This window comes from Labrus mixtus, chromosome 1 (assembly GCF_963584025.1).
Source record: "Labrus mixtus chromosome 1, fLabMix1.1, whole genome shotgun sequence".
NCBI classification, from domain to species: Eukaryota; Metazoa; Chordata; class Actinopteri; order Labriformes; family Labridae; genus Labrus; species Labrus mixtus.
In genome coordinates, this window is record NC_083612.1 from 18,786,992 (window position 1) to 18,802,201 (window position 15,210).

General features: G+C 38.4%; 4 protein-coding genes across 4 annotated transcripts in view; 1 reads left to right on the forward strand and 3 right to left on the reverse strand.

Annotated features, from left to right (window-relative positions):
* LOC132973396 (large ribosomal subunit protein P2-like) overlaps positions 1-15,210 on the reverse strand; it is a 133,272-nt gene that overhangs the window by 108,582 nt on the left and 9,480 nt on the right. The window lies entirely within an intron of this gene.
* Positions 178-4,568, reverse strand: ist1 (IST1 factor associated with ESCRT-III). Its single transcript, XM_061036730.1, has 10 exons — positions 4,449-4,568; positions 3,777-3,882; positions 3,494-3,674; positions 3,278-3,365; positions 3,080-3,163; positions 2,860-2,970; positions 2,574-2,777; positions 1,713-1,817; positions 1,041-1,086; positions 178-656 (listed from the first exon to the last, which is right to left on the reverse strand). The coding sequence occupies exons 2-10, from the start codon at positions 3,862-3,864 to the stop codon at positions 490-492; spliced, it is 1,074 nt and encodes a 357-aa protein (XP_060892713.1). The 5' UTR covers positions 3,865-3,882; positions 4,449-4,568; the 3' UTR covers positions 178-489.
* Positions 5,260-11,657, reverse strand: mphosph10 (M-phase phosphoprotein 10 (U3 small nucleolar ribonucleoprotein)). The gene is made up of 11 exons (XM_061036700.1): positions 11,507-11,657; positions 9,335-9,986; positions 9,070-9,251; positions 8,799-8,964; positions 8,014-8,155; positions 7,765-7,832; positions 7,530-7,667; positions 7,335-7,445; positions 6,942-7,049; positions 6,620-6,850; positions 5,260-5,654 (listed from the first exon to the last, which is right to left on the reverse strand). Exons 1-11 carry the CDS (start codon positions 11,632-11,634, stop codon positions 5,505-5,507), a joined length of 2,076 nt encoding a protein of 691 aa, XP_060892683.1. The 5' UTR covers positions 11,635-11,657; the 3' UTR covers positions 5,260-5,504.
* Positions 11,624-14,027, forward strand: mcee (methylmalonyl CoA epimerase). The gene is made up of 3 exons (XM_061036832.1): positions 11,624-11,709; positions 12,798-13,138; positions 13,649-14,027. The coding sequence occupies exons 1-3, from the start codon at positions 11,682-11,684 to the stop codon at positions 13,799-13,801; spliced, it is 522 nt and encodes a 173-aa protein (XP_060892815.1). The 5' UTR covers positions 11,624-11,681; the 3' UTR covers positions 13,802-14,027.

A 15,210-nucleotide genomic window follows, 5' to 3' on the forward strand; every position in this document is an offset into this window, starting at 1 on the left:
GAGGACAGCATGTATTCAAAGTTTTAGTCAGACCCAAATCCCCAGGAAAAGCTACAATTGAAATCTTTGTTTGGTTATACAATCACGCTCAGAGAATGGGTACATTTAAAAGTGAGTGACCTTCATGAAGGAGTGATCACATGATTGTAGGTAGTTATATGCTTAATAAGCTGTATAGAAAGAAAGAAAATAAAATGGGTAATTGTTTGTACTGCCAAAAGAACCAAGAGTTCTGCTAATAATGAAAATTAAAGAAGGGTCCAATGAGCAACCACATCCTCAGTAAGATGGTCATATTTATGCAAATGAGGTAAGAGTACAAGTATGTTTAATTTCTATGTAACATTACTTCACTGTTGAAGGAGTAAACTCTCCAGATCTGACTGAGAGCATGAATATTTTCCATTTCCTGTTTTGAGCTGCATATGTGACAAAACGGGCCTGTGTATGAATATGTGTGTGTGTGTGATTGGACCAGGGTGGTAGCATTTAGGTCTTCTTCTTCAACTCCTCAAACCGCCGTGTTAAATCGTCAAAGTCGATGTCATCCGAGGTGTTAGTGTGTCCTCCAAAGGAGGATGTAGGGAGTGTGTCGGGAACAGAGGGGAGTTCTGGGAGAGCGTTGTTGTCGAACCTCTGATGGGAAGGGCCAGGACCTGAAGAGTGATACGAGGTATTCAGTTGAATCTAATCAATGCAACAGTATATTACCAGCAAATCAAAGAGCAAAACTAATAAACGCAGACACACTCTGTTCTTACTTTAAAGTTCTGAACTTAACTAATAAATTCTAAGAACTGATAGTAGCTTACTTATCTGGTGTTTATACTTCCAGTGTTGCCTTAAAACTATTAAAACCCCTTTTGTGATCCATAACGCAGCACTTAGTGAAAGGTTCAAGATTGTATTTTGAATCGTCATTATTCTGCTGTGGTAAATAGTCGCCTAACACTTATTGTGCTTTGGAATACAAATCCAGTAATATACAACAATGAGAGCCGTATTCTTTTATCTGTTTGTTGATTGTCAACTGAACTCACCTGTGGCCTGGGAAGGAACAAAAGGTTTGTCAGTAAGGTCATCAATCTGAAACGCAGAGAAAATGTTTAAAGGAATATTGTCATCTTACTATGGAAATGTATCATATTTTTTAAATATTTGTTAGTGCTGAGAGAGAACTAACAATAGCGTTTGACAATGGGTAAGTAAAAAAAAAACTTTGAGGAAATTAAATAAAAGGAAAACTGAAGGAGATTTGTTGAGAACCCATCACCTTTAGTGTTGGACACAAAGACAGACTTGAGGACTCAGCTGGCCTAAGCTTTTTCTGAACCTAACACTCGTCTCTGTTCATTCTTGTCCCACTCAGAGCAACTGACCAGGTAAAAGTTAGTGGTTACGGTTAAAGCATCTCATGCCACCTACATCCAAGATGATGAAGCAGAGTCAGAATCAGATTTTTTGACAAGTAGGTTTTAGCCAAACAAAGAATTTGCTTTGGTATTTTGGAGCACCACAGTCTCGACCAACCAAATAAACAAGCACTGCTACCTAAGCCTACTCTGAGAAACAGTATACAAAAAGTAGAGGGCAAGCAAAACTGAAAGAAAGCTGAAGGAACTGCTCTTCCCTGAGTGATGCCCTGCCTTGTCCGTCTGTCCTTCTGATGGAACAGGAGGGGGGGCATGGATGGGAGGGGTGCGGTCACTTACAGACTCGTATGTGGGGGGAGAAGTGGGCAGCTGAGGGGGCTGCCCTCCTCCCATTGGGTGCTGGAAGTTGTTGTAGGTTCCAACGGGAGCAGTACCAAACTGATCCTGGATGAAAAACACAAGTCAGGTACAAGTTTGAGGAAGAAGGTTGACTATTAGTATATCCTGCTACACATCACGATTCAGGTAGAGCAATCACTGATGAAAATACATCCAAACATTGCAACACAGTTCAATTATCGCATTGCGGGACTTCAATAGTGAAATATGAGCCACTATGCTGAGTTACTTGAATATTCTGCATTTTGTTAAATACCAATGAATTATAATTGCACTAATAAGACCTCTCAGCATCTCTTACTGGAAGTTGATAAATGAACATCTATGGGATACTTTGATTGATTTGGCAGTTTTAATAAAATAAACTTCCCCTGTGTTATAATGACTTGGCAGAAAAGTCTAGACAGTTAACATGAAAAGTCTGCATACAAACAAAAAGATCCCTGCATGTTTAGCAGCTACTTTAATGGACCAATAAGAACACAAGTATAGGTTATCTGTGTGAACAGAACCCTTAAAGTTATCTACACTTTTATATTTGAATTTGTAATAATTATAATATTTTTAAAGTGACATAGCTGTATTGTATACAACTGTAAAACTGTTTGATTTTGTGTTTTCAAGGTGTTTAAGATGTTGATATCTATCAAGATAAAATACTAAATGAATAATTTTGTCAATAGGGATTGTCCTCAATGGCTGTAATCTGTAATCAAAGATTTCCTCTATTTCATCAACTCCCATTGCAGTTTTCTATCACTACTAGTGACAAAAATCACAACCAAATAAAAAAGAACTTACGGCTCCTTTGGGAGGTGGATAGTTGAAAGCTGTGGGCATGGGCATTGGCATTGGCATGGGCATATGCATGGGCATAGGCATGGCACCAGCAGGAGCAGTGAATCCTCCGCCGCCGCCGCCGCCGCCACCACCACCACCTCCTCCAAACTTCTTGTCATTGTCAACGTCAATCAGGTCTGCCTCCTCTCCAGCACACACCTCAGGCTGTCCAGAGGCAGGGGTGTATAAGTGAATTATTGTAATAATTATTATTTTATTACTCTTAAACTCATTTTGTAATACTCACCCGGACCATTGCGTCAGGTTCATACGGAACATTGTAGTTCTTGGCGATCTCTATCAGGTAGCGTTCCACCAAGATTTTGGGAGGGGCCTCTACGCTCAGTTTGTGCATCAGCTGTAAACATGAAAGATGTTTGATAAGAAGCTTCTAAACAAAAAATAATAAGTAGACTAAAAGTTCATGCATTCTTGAACACAATTGAGTTGGAAAAAAAATTGCTAACCCTTTCGTTGACTGTGCCAATTTGGTTTGTCTTGCACAGCTTGCCGTACTCTTTGCTGTATTTTGCACACAGCTGGTCAGACACCTACAAGAAGAATGAGTAGATAAGACTCTAAAGACTGCTCCTCGAAGAATAAAAGAACACAACTTGGACAATGTTGTTGGGAAAGAGTTTCTGCTATATCCACACAGTGCTTACAATTCTGAGCTCATTCACTTCAGCCTGGAGACGGGGTGCTGCCCAAATAAGCGTGGACACTGCCTCCTGCAGGCCTGGGTCCATTTCCCTAATTGGAGAAATGATTTACAAAAAAAAAAGATCACAGGGACAGCTAGAGAAAAGATAAATAAGAAACACTTTTAACAAATTAATCAGTAAGTTAAAGAAAAACATACTGATGACTTAGTGACTCACTTCATGGATGTAATGAGGCCAAGACGAGCCAGCAGCAGGTCACAGTACAGCTCTAGGATCTCCATGGCTTCCACCAGATAGTCCTCTCTAATGATGTGTTCCACACGAATCCGTGCCCGCTCATCCTTCCCCGCTGACAGGTAATCTGCAATCTCCTTCCTTGCCTTTTGAGCGAGCTCAGCTTTCATGATAAAAAATTGTGAACAAGATTGAAGAGGAACTTTTTTTAATTACTGGCAGAGAGAAACACGTGAATCAAAACATAACATAGACAGGGACTTACTTTTCTTTTTCTCCAGGAGTTTGAATCGGTTGATGACGAGTCGTAGATTGACTTTTAGTCTATCTCCTTTGAATCCTCCTCCCAGCATGATGTTGATGATGATGAACTAGATGTGAACAGAAAACTACAAGGAGCACAATGTACACAGAGGAATGCACCGAAACCAACCTACAAGGATCATTTAACCTCGCCCCTACCTCTGATCCAATGACTCACTTAGCTAACCATGTGAGCATGACCAACCCATAGCGACATAATAACTCCAGATTCACTCAAAACAAATAAACACAATAAACACAATCAGCTTGCTAAAGATTCATTTAGCGTTTATATGCTCATCACATTTAGCTGGAGTCTGACTCAGCGGACAGCTAACCTCGTTACACTTTAAAAATACCCAATCTTACATTATTTGTCTTTATTCTAACTTATTAACAAACAATAGAGTCAAAGTCCTGTAACATATCCCGTCACATTAGGCAGATTTCTATTTTCTGAACCCGCCTGACAGCTAGCCTTAGCTTTGATAGCAGAGCTCTGTTGTAGCTAGCTACATAGCTCTTGTTCAACGCGAGCAATAATCATAACAAACAAGTCAAAACACACGAACGTACTCTGTATAATATGATGTATTTAAAACGATTTTGTATAAATTCCGCGTCAGTGACATACCTGGAAGGTAAGTGAAGCGTACACACCAACTTATTTAGTTTTTTTCCTGCTGTGTTGTTTCGTCGCCTCGTTTACTTCCGTAATCACATTTAATGACGTCACGGGGATTTTTCTTAGAGGAGGCGGGGCCTTTACGCTTTCTGTCAAACAGGAGTTTATGACGGGTGATGAATATATTTACAGTCTATTGTGATGCAAACTATGCTACCTTACGTCTGTGCTGAAATTGAATGGGCTACTACTTAAAATGTATTCATCGTTTTGGCTTTTCTTATACTTTTTTTTATTACCATTTGGTTATCCTGCAGTTAAATCAGGCTTACAACATATTCCTGTTTGGAAAGCCAGAGTTAGAATAACATTCAATAAAATAAATAAATACAACTTTTCAGAAGCTTAGACCGTGTATAAAGACAGTCTATGGTTATAAACCATATGACGGGCGGCAGTAGCTCAGCCTGTAGGGACCTGGGTTGGGAACTGCAGAGTCGCCGGTTCAAGTCACGGTGCAGACCAAATATGGGAGTTGGTCTGGTAGCTGGATAGATGCCAGATCACTTCCTGAGCACTGCAGAGGTGCCCTTGAGCAAGGCACCAAACCCCCTCCCCACCACCAGCTCAGGAGCGCCCACTGTGGGCCGCTCCGTCACTCTGGCTTCTCTCCATTAGTTCATGTCCATAGGATCCTGTTTCTGCATGTGTGTGTTTATGACTTACAGAGTGTAAAAACTGAAATTTCCCCTTGCAGGGATCAATAAAAGTAAATCTAAATCTTAAGCTTAAACAAGACAACAACAAAAAAACAAACAGCTACACAGGCCCCATTTATTCATGGGAAGGGAAGAACAGATAGTTACGAAGTTTGAGATTGAAAACACATTTATTATTAAAGGTTTAATGGTTACATTTATTGCCACAAAACGTCTGTGCAAAGGATTTATTTGTATGAAAATGGAAATATATCCTAAGGACTTTCAGTTGTGACATATGGCAGCTTTCTCATAAAAAGAATATGTACAATATAACGTTGATCTTCAACAACAAACATCACAGTTTTTACAACTTGAGTTTGCTGACAGAAACCTCTTTTTGTTTCTTTTTCTTTGAAGAAGAGTCCTTTGCACTTTTGATCTGACTTTTCACTTGGTCCTGCAACTCAGAGAAGAAGGCTTGAGAGGAGCGCAGAGCTTTGTCTTTTCCTTCATCCTGGAACAGAAGAATAACATATTAGTTGAGTCACTTGACAAGCATGCATTTGTATTCTGGTATGTGGTAGGTTGTAGAGTTGGAACCAGAGCTATCAGCCTGACAATTAACCAAGTAAACTACCATGTTTCTTAATCCAATATGCAACTAACAGACTATTTGACAACAGTGCCTCTTCAATTGATTACTTTAACTTGACTGTATTCATATTCAGCATTTAGATAAGAAGCTGAAACAAACAACATTGTTGTTGTAGGAGGGGGATTTAGAGGAGAAAGCAGAGGAGTGAGTGTTGACACTTGGCTTAACTTTTCTTAAGTAAGCTGTAATGGTATTAAAAGTTAAAGCATTCAATATGCAGCAGAAACGAGTTAGTCATACACGGTACACATACAAGTTAGTCATAAACCCCTCCCCCCCTCCCAACGGGATCGTTGATAGACGCCTTGCCTAAACCCCACCTAAAGTGTCTCGAGATAACACTTGTTATGAGTTGACGCTATACAAATAAAATTGATTGATTGATTGATAAATCTGTATTGTTATTACAATAACATAAATATACACAGAATGTTAAGGATGTATCTGATTGAATGGCAGTACATATGAACCGTTTCATATTTCAGTTATTATGAATTGTAACAATGTATCGTATTCTTTAGTTCTGCTTAGTTTTGTAGGTTGTTGTTTTTTTGGTTTTTTTTACCACTGAAGTAATTAGAAACTGCTGCAAAAAGGTAAAAAATAAATAAATTTAAAAAAAAAAAAGGCAAAGTAGAGGTAAAAAGCGACATAAAATGAAAGTAAGTGAATCCCAATCAACAGTCTGGGGTTTGGTCCAGACATGAACTATGAAAAATGTTCAACTGCTTGACACATATTTTCTTCCCTGAGATCGGAAACATAAACACTGTTAATTGAAACAGTTCTGAGCCTTTGGAGAAACTACCAGAGAAATGACTCACCTTGAGTATCGTGGCTTTGCCTCCTTTTGTAAGTTTCTTCAGGTTTTCTGTCGCCTCAGCCTTTGAGGGCTTTTTGTTCTCCCCAGCTCTGCTGGCCTCTTTAAGCTTCTGTCTCTTTTCTTTCTCCTTAATCTTGATACGCTTCACCTGCTTCTTGTGGCGTCGCTCACGCTTCTTGTCTGTTGACGTCTTCTCATCATCCCCCAGAATATCTCCTGCTTTGTTCTTCTCCTTGAATTCGAGGACAGTATTATTAGTCAGACAGTGTAACTTAAATTACCAAGATCAAAATCAAGGTTTTGAAAGGGAATTAATGACAAACCTTAATTTCTTCTGGTGCGAGCAGCGTAGCATCACTAGCACTGACTGGAGCCACCTCCTCCATTGTAATAGATGGCAAGTTAGACACCACTTTGACCTCAGGAACAGGCTGTGGACAAAAGTTAACAATGTTAACTAACTGCACTGGCCTGGTAACATACACAACAACATGTACATACTTATCTAAGGGAAGTATTTAAAGTACCAATTTATTGTGCCTAAAAACGTTGGAGGACATTTTTCAGTATCAAATTATACAAGGAAGTTATTTTTTTCGCTTCAGGTGAGTGCCGACATGTAAACACCCACATATTTCTGAATATTTAAAAAAAGACTTTCATCTTTAATATTTCAGTCATATTTAGTGACTTCATGTTAGTGCTGCTAAACTTACTGGTTTAGGTGTGAAGTGGAAGTTTGAAAGAGCATCCAGTTTAAGGAAGAGTGTGTCCATAAGCTTCTGAATTTCCACATGGGCGGGGTTCTCCTCTTCTTCCGTCTTTTGCTGAAATAAGAAAAATAGATAAATCAATAAAAAGGATGCAGCATAGGTTCCTGTGTGTTGGAGAAGCAGTGATAAAGGTTATACCTGATTTTGCTTCAGGTATTCTTGCTCATAGATTTCTGCCAGACTCTGCTTGCTCTTCTCATGGTCCAACGTCAACCTCTTCTTATACTCAAACACCTCCTCTTTGGGTTTCTCTTTGCGGACCACATCATCAAAGGCCTAAATTACACACAGGACAGGGAAGCTGTGTTATGGACATGAGACCAAAAGATACAACTTATATTATTTCAGTAAAATTCAACTTATTGTGACCAACCTGGTCTTTAATTCTCTGTTTGATGATGTCTTGAAGCTGTAGTGTCGTTTCCTCTGTCATAGAGGGGGCTAAAATGGAAAAGATACAATCTTGCTAAATTATTTTTATCAAAGGAAGATTTTTTAAATGTTATTTCCAATATGACTCTAGTCAAAATATATAAATAAGACACTAGTGTTACAAACTGTAAATATCAAAAATCATATTTTCAAACAGAAGATTGCAACAAACAAAGGAAGAGTCACTCACCCGTCCTAGACACCTGCTCAAACTCCACATCTTCCTCCAACATGCTGTTCTCTGGACGCGTCTGTGCTGTCACCTCTCCAGACAGCTGCCACGGCTTCGCTGCTAGAGCCGCTTTCTCCAACTCATCGATCTTCTCTGACATCTGCAGGTAAGACAAACAATAGGATAAGATAATAGCTGGGATTCTGAAATAAGAGCTGTACCATTATAACAACGACTTTTATTTATTGCTCCAGGATTTTGACTGCTTATTAAAAAGGAAGAATGTGTGTGCAACATATTAAACATAAATATAGTATAAATCCAGTGTATCCTCTGTAAATGGCTCTCTGAGTCATGACTGTCTACAATGAGTGAGAAGTGTGAGTCCCGCCAGCTGTGTTGTTGTCGGTTCCGGGTTTGCATCATGTTTACATGGACAGGACGGCCTTGCGTATAAAGCTGCTTTAGTCGAGGACTACAGAAAAGAAGAATAACACAGCCTACTCACTGCTCATTTGGGTGTTACATAAGTGTCTTTCGATCACAGTCATTCCATGTCAGTTTATGTGAAAGATTAAGTTATGAGTTGGTCCTTCGTGCGAATGCGAGTGGAGAGGGGTTGGAGGTGTGCTGCTGGAGGAGAGTGGAGGCTTCAGAATAGCAGAGGTGTCACTAAACAGCAGTTTGTTTTGGTTTAATGCTGGCGCTCAAGGGCGACATCTACTGGATCAAAAAGTTGCACATTCTTCCTTTAAGCAACCTGGACTGGCAAATAAATCAATGTACATTTGAAACATGGTTACCTTTTCTTGTCGTCTCTCAAAAGAAGACTTTGATTCAGACTTTACTGCGCTTGTTGTTTTTCCTCCAAAAATATCCTCCAAGTCCTCTCCTTCACTGTCACCATCCCCAGACAGGTTGAAGGTCACTTTCTTATGAGATGCTTTGGACTGACTTGTTTCTTCATCCCTGGCAAAGGAAGGACACAAACAGGCTGTAAATAACAATACTCGACAAAATGTGCTCCTCCTACGCATAGTTATCTGCACAACATAATTTTTTAATCACACTTACTCATCGTCACCCTCCTCTTCACCATGATAATCATCTTCCTCGTCATCTATGTCTTCTTCACCTTCCTCCTGGCCATCTTCCATGCTGTCATCTTCACCATCTGACTGCTCTTCTGTGATAGCTGGTTCACCGTCCACAGTGTCAAAGAAATCCTTGTATTTGAGATTCCTGGAGCTTTTAGCCTGTTAATATACAGCAAGAACACATTTATTATTGTGTACCACTAAGACAATGAAAAATCAAGAGTGAGTGATTAGATACATACCGTGCTTGTCTTTTGCTGTTTTTTAGAAATTATTTGATCAAGGTCAAGATCTTCGTCCTCATCAGATGGCAGGTCCTGAAAATAATCTACACCATCTTCATCATCCTTTCCCTCTCGCTTGTCCATATCATCAAGAAAAGACTCCATCTCTGACAGTTTGAAGAACTTATCATCAACCTCGGAGGGAACCACCTTTGTTTTTGAGCCTTTTCTTCCACTCTCCTTCTTCTGTTTCTCTCGCTTTTCCAGAGCATCCACATCAAAATCTAAATCAGAGTCGTCATCTGTGTAATCCTCTGCCCTGTCTTCAGCCTCCACAGCCATTTTCTTTGACTGTGCGGATGGTTCTTCTTCTTCATCAACATTTTCTTCTCCAATCTCAAATTCTTCCTCGTTAATACTCTCTTCCTCCTCCTCTGCCAGCAACGTTAATGTCTCGTCAGACAAAGCCTCTTCAGTGGCATTTGTAAAGTGTTTCAGTACAGCATTATTCTGCAGTTCCAGCTCCTGCCAGATCTGCTCTTCATCAAAGTTTTCCACCACCAGCTGAGGCAAAGGACTGCCTTTATAATCTGCCGGCTCCTGAGCTTTGTGGAGGTCGTACAAGGTCTTAGTGAGAGATGTGAAGTCTGCCGCCACTCCATCTTGCAGACTGAAAAAAGGGGAAAGAAATCAGTATGGAAAATCTTGTGTTATGTTAAAGAGGATGATTTTTTGTTTTATTTGCCCAAAAGATATCAATGGCGTTAGATGTGGGCCCTTTGTATGTAATGTTCAATGCTAGGGTGAGCAAAAATACTGAACACAGCATTAATACTTCAATCTGTGATACACTGTATCAGTGAGTATTACTTTTAGGGAGTGGTACTATGGAGGAAAGTAGTTAGTTATAACCGAGAAACAAATTTGTATTGAGATCCCCCCCACACACACACAATTTCCCATTTTTCCTGGAAAGTTTTATTCTAGAGTTGGTCCAATTACACCTATAAAAACATCACTAATACTTTAATGAAATCACCAAGTTTGCCTTTAAGATTAAAGTACCACTGAACTTTCACATTCAATATATTTAGAGAGCGTAGATTATTTAGACTAATTTGAACAATCTGTGTCGGACTATAAATTGCTTACCCCTCTGCTTATCAATCCAAAGGATGTTAACATGTTACTATTAGGTACTGGTATTTTAGAGACAGGTAGAAAGTTAAATAAAAGGAGGGGAAAAAATATCATGACAAAATGGTGTTGTAGGATTTAAAAAAAAAAAGGGATATTCAGAGTTGGCCCAATTTAAAGCAGAAAAGACACAAATAACACTTTAATAAAATAAACAATTCAGCATTCAAGGTTAAAGACACAGCTGCTTCTTCACACAATGTTTAATGGGCGTATTATTTTTTGCGGCTGCTATGAACGTATCAATTAAACTAAGAGGCAGCGTGTGGCAGAATGTGAGTGGCTTACCACCTCTGCTTAACAATCTCTGGGTAAAAACATTATTTTATACAGCTGAATGAGACACTTTAATTCATTACAGATATTTTAACATCCAAAACTGTTCACCTTCAAGCAGATCTGTATCTTGATTTTTGTTGTTTTTAAATTTATTTAGGTTTAGATTCATCTATATTTTCATTTATCGCTGTTTCAAATGTATTAATGTAGAAAAAACTATCTAGCTACCTATAAACATTTGGGACTCTGTTCAATTATTTAATTAAGTTCATGACTTACTTCTTGCGGACTAAAATATATTTAGCCATTAAAGTTTATCTTAGTAACAAAAAACAAGCCATTAAAGTTTGCCCTTGTTTCTTATATGTTGATAACATACAGCTGGTGTTACTGCTATATTGGCACCTTGTGTTACAACACAAGTCATCCGTCCAGACCCTTCATATTTACAGTCTGGTTACATTTACAGAAAAAAATAAAAAATAAAAAGGTAAAAGTTAACTTCTCTCAAATCTTCCCTAAAGTATTAATCAGGTTAATTATGAGAGCTTTCTTTTCATGCCACTCAATGATAACTCCAGAAGTGTATGCAGTTAGCTTTAGCCTAGCTCGTTGAATTTCTTCTGCTCACAAATGTTCAAACGCAGACAAAGTCTCAACAAAACGAGACAGCATTTTAAAAACAACAATGCCATATAGGCAGAAAACACTTGCCTCAAAAATGTCTCTGGTTGTGCTGTGTTGGCATTTATGGTCTTTACACACTCCTCCAGCACGCTCCACACATCCCTACTTGCCATGGCTTCCCCACATGTAGGACTGTATGTGTCGCAGGTAAACATGCTCCCCGTGAAACTCCGCCGCTGCTGTTTGGTTCCGAGACACGAACATGGCGTCCACCGTGCTGAAGGTTGCAGGTAGGTGTCTGGTTAGAATGATTTAACAGCCTAATGCATGCTTTTATCTATCCTATTCTCTTATCGTAAATGTACATTTAGTCAACCTTTGATTTAATGTCGAACATGTGTTGTGGTACTATTACTACTGTCCTGTAAAAGTCACTTGATGTTTGTCTTGTTGTCTGCGTGTGGATACAAGGTAGGCTACTGTTTGTTTGTTTTAAATAGTAAGTGCAATACTTTTCGTCCAAGTCACGAAAAGTGAACTAATGAGGGTTTAGTTTGATCTGCTTTGTTCGCGATAGTTTTCTCCATCTTCTACTTGAAATTATGAATTTGATCCACGATACCTTAATACAGAAAAAACGTGATCTGTGCTGTATTAGGCTACTCCATCATTTTTAATCCTTTGCAAAAAACTGAAGTTTTGCAGCCATCAAACCATCAGAACATTAATTCCAAACAGCTTTTATACCAAATAGTAACCTGATTTTTGTTAGTAAAAGTACTAAGATCATTTAGAACATTTCATTTATATTTTTACATTTTTCATTTATATCATTTAGTATTTGCCTACTTGCACATAGTTCTGTATATATATATATATTTATTTCTCGTTTACTGCACATAGTTCTGTTTACATCTGGTCACTACTGCACATAGTTCTGGTTACATCTGTTTACATCTGTTAGTCTGATCACTGTCCACTTATATCTACTCTTTTATATTTTGTATTTTTAAGTTAAGTTTAAGCTTTAAGTTGTATTTAAATTGACACTTTATATTTAGGTTAAAATGTTTCGTTTACTTGCACTGTTGTTAATTTACTGCTCTGTGTGCCTTTGAATTGCCCCCCGGGGACAAATAAAGTTTTTTGAATTGAATTGAATTGAATAAGATTTATACATAATTCATCTACGCAAGTGTTTTCATTTGATGTAGTTGTGCAGGCAAAATATAATGTCTCCACTCTGTTAACATCATTTTGTGTAATTTAAGTCTTGGACAGAGATAATACTGTCAGACAGTGTCAAATAGATGTTTTTATTTATTATTTGAACTGTTGATTAAAACTTTAACCACAACTAATCTCTCAATATCTTCAGGAGCAAGTCTGTCTGCATGCGCTCGTCTCACACTCCTGAGAGCACATTCAACGACAGCAGTCCTCCGTCAGGGTATACCTGGACCACTGTGGAAACTGGGGAGGCTGAACCACATCGCCATCGCTGTCCCTGATATGGAGAAGGCCACAGCTCTGTATCGGGATGTTCTGGGGGCTACGGTGAGTGACAAGGTGCCCCTTCCAGAGCACGGCGTCTACACAGTGTTTGTGGAGCTTGGCAACACTAAGCTGGAGTTGCTTCATCCTCTGGGGGAGAAGAGTCCCATCGCTGGATTCTTACAGAAGAACAAGTCTGGAGGGATGCACCACATTTGTATTGAGGTGAGACAGCAATGATTAAATGCCACAGGGATTAGACTTAGAGGACACTTAATGAAGTACACTGAGTGAGTATTGTGTAGGACACTAGTTACCAGGGAAAGTTTGTAGATAAAACTGTTAAATAAATTGTTCCTCCCTCAAAAGTATCAGGCTACATTGTCAGCCACACATTTAATTCAAGTTCAAATTATAACAAGTAGAATGTGTGTTCATTTTTGGTAGGAATTTTCCACTTGGTCCAAATCTGTTAAAATCTTTCAGAGTTATAATTTTCAAGAACTAAATGTGTTTTGCGATGACGAAAAAGGTGAGGCAGACTCTTGTAATCTGCACTTGTTGTTTACAAGTTGACCATAAGCATCTGTTTCAGTATGAGCAAAATTAGTAAAAAGAAGCAAGTACCATTTTTACAGACCCATCATATTAGCGTTTCATTGATACAATATTTACTTACTGATGTATTAATAGACTAGCTAGACAGATAAATAACATATTTTTTCTTGGTTGCAGGTAGACGACATCAACGCTGCGATAGCCGACCTGAAAGCAAAGAACATCAGAACTCTTTCAGCTGAGCCTCGGATAGGAGCTCATGGGAAACCTGTGATGTTTCTTCATCCTAAAGACTGTGACGGTGTTCTGGTGGAGCTGGAAGAGGCATGAATACTTCAGTCTGAAAGGGACTGTGGGAGCAGTTTGTTCACATTTATATTCCACAGTCAGTTTGATACACATCATGACAATGGCTGATGACTTTGTAATGTATTTTTCTTCTTTGTAGCACTTATTTCTTCTTCTTTCAAAAATGTGCCTCGGAGTTCTTTTTCAGGACTGTACCTTACTTTTCTGTGTGGAATAAATAATGGTGTGGTGTGTTTAAAATATTCCACGGAGCTTTAAATCTTCATTACATTTTCCTACACTGTCCTGAGGTATAATAAATATATAATATAAACATTTTAAGACAGCTGTTCCTGCAACATGCTGTATACAACACGTCTGACACCTACCCCAGGGCAGGAATGACATGAATAAACTCAATTATATAGAAACTATCAGTCTTGGTGCTGTTGATCTTGTTGGCTTTAATAGCTTTAAAAAGGGCACCAATATTAGTTTGTTTCATAACCAGCTACCAGCTTTAATTCACAGTTCGAAATACAACTATTTTTTAATATTTTTATACATGTGTAACTTTACGTTTTATAAAATGTACAACTCAGGCTGTTCCTATCTAAATGCAGATTCCTCCATGAAAATGAAATCTTTTGATTGGAAAAGTATTTTTTCACAAACATTTAAATTTTTTTAAACTCTGCTTTAGGTTGTAAAATGTTAAAAAAACATTTGTATCTTTGAGTTGCAACCCAAATCAGAAACAAACTTTCTTACACTGACTCAAGCCTAAACAGCATTTTATATGCAGTAAACACAGTGTATTATATTACATTTATATGTATTTAGTATTCTTTATTTTTAAATATCATGATAGTTTACATGTTTTGTATCTATAAAGTTACTGCAGGTTGTTAATGTATGGTCTGATTTAGTACTGTAGATTATTGTTTTCTTAACCACCACTAGAGGGAGTGACCCAGCAGCCATTCAAACCAGTAGTTTATGACCCTGGCAGAAGGAAAATCTAAGAAAACAAACAGGCCCTGTTACGAAACAAGGGAGACTCTAGAGGTCTCCTCCCCAGAGTTTCAGCTATACTTCCTGTGAACTATTGAAGCTTCTGATTTTGAAAACCCCCGATTACTTAAAACTTTAGAAACCCTTGAGCTGGTCGCAAGAGAAATTCATCCAGAGCTCCACGTACAGAATGAGGAACTGTGGATTGAAGGAAATCCAAACAGTGCATTTCACAAAATTGCCAGCTTTCCTGATGTCATTCCATGAAATAAATGGCAGAAAATGATTAGTTAGTCATCACGCTGCTTATTTTGAATTTCAGTTGTGTTTTTTTGGTAAATTTGGTAGGAAATCTATATTTTTGCCATATTGGATAAACAGTGTTTTTTTTTTTGTATTACCAGTCTTAGAAATCTCCAGTTACTATCATCTTCATG

What these genes read in the sequence shown, in the direction of transcription:
- ist1 (XM_061036730.1), bottom strand. Translation starts at nt 3,864, where the DNA reads ATGCTGGGAGGAGGATTCAAAGGAGATAGACTAAAAGTCAATCTACGA. An exon ending in AAGTGAATGAGCTCAGAATT is followed by an intron (nt 3,164 to 3,277) that starts GTAAGCACTGTG and finishes TTCTTCTTGTAG; the next exon opens with GTGTCTGACCAGCTGTGTGC. An exon ending in ATCCACCTCCCAAAGGAGCC is followed by an intron (nt 1,818 to 2,573) that starts GTAAGTTCTTTT and finishes TTTTTCATCCAG; the next exon opens with GATCAGTTTGGTACTGCTCC.
- mphosph10 (XM_061036700.1), bottom strand. Translation starts at nt 11,634, where the DNA reads ATGTTTACCTGCGACACATACAGTCCTACATGTGGGGAAGCCATGGCA. An exon ending in AATACCTGAAGCAAAATCAG is followed by an intron (nt 7,446 to 7,529) that starts GTATAACCTTTA and finishes TTCTTATTTCAG; the next exon opens with CAAAAGACGGAAGAAGAGGA. An exon ending in TCGCACCAGAAGAAATTAAG is followed by an intron (nt 6,851 to 6,941) that starts GTTTGTCATTAA and finishes CTCGAATTCAAG; the next exon opens with GAGAAGAACAAAGCAGGAGA.
- mcee (XM_061036832.1), top strand. Translation starts at nt 11,682, where the DNA reads ATGGCGTCCACCGTGCTGAAGGTTGCAG. An exon ending in CACCGTGCTGAAGGTTGCAG is followed by an intron (nt 11,710 to 12,797) that starts GTAGGTGTCTGG and finishes CAATATCTTCAG; the next exon opens with GAGCAAGTCTGTCTGCATGC. An exon ending in TGCACCACATTTGTATTGAG is followed by an intron (nt 13,139 to 13,648) that starts GTGAGACAGCAA and finishes TCTTGGTTGCAG; the next exon opens with GTAGACGACATCAACGCTGC.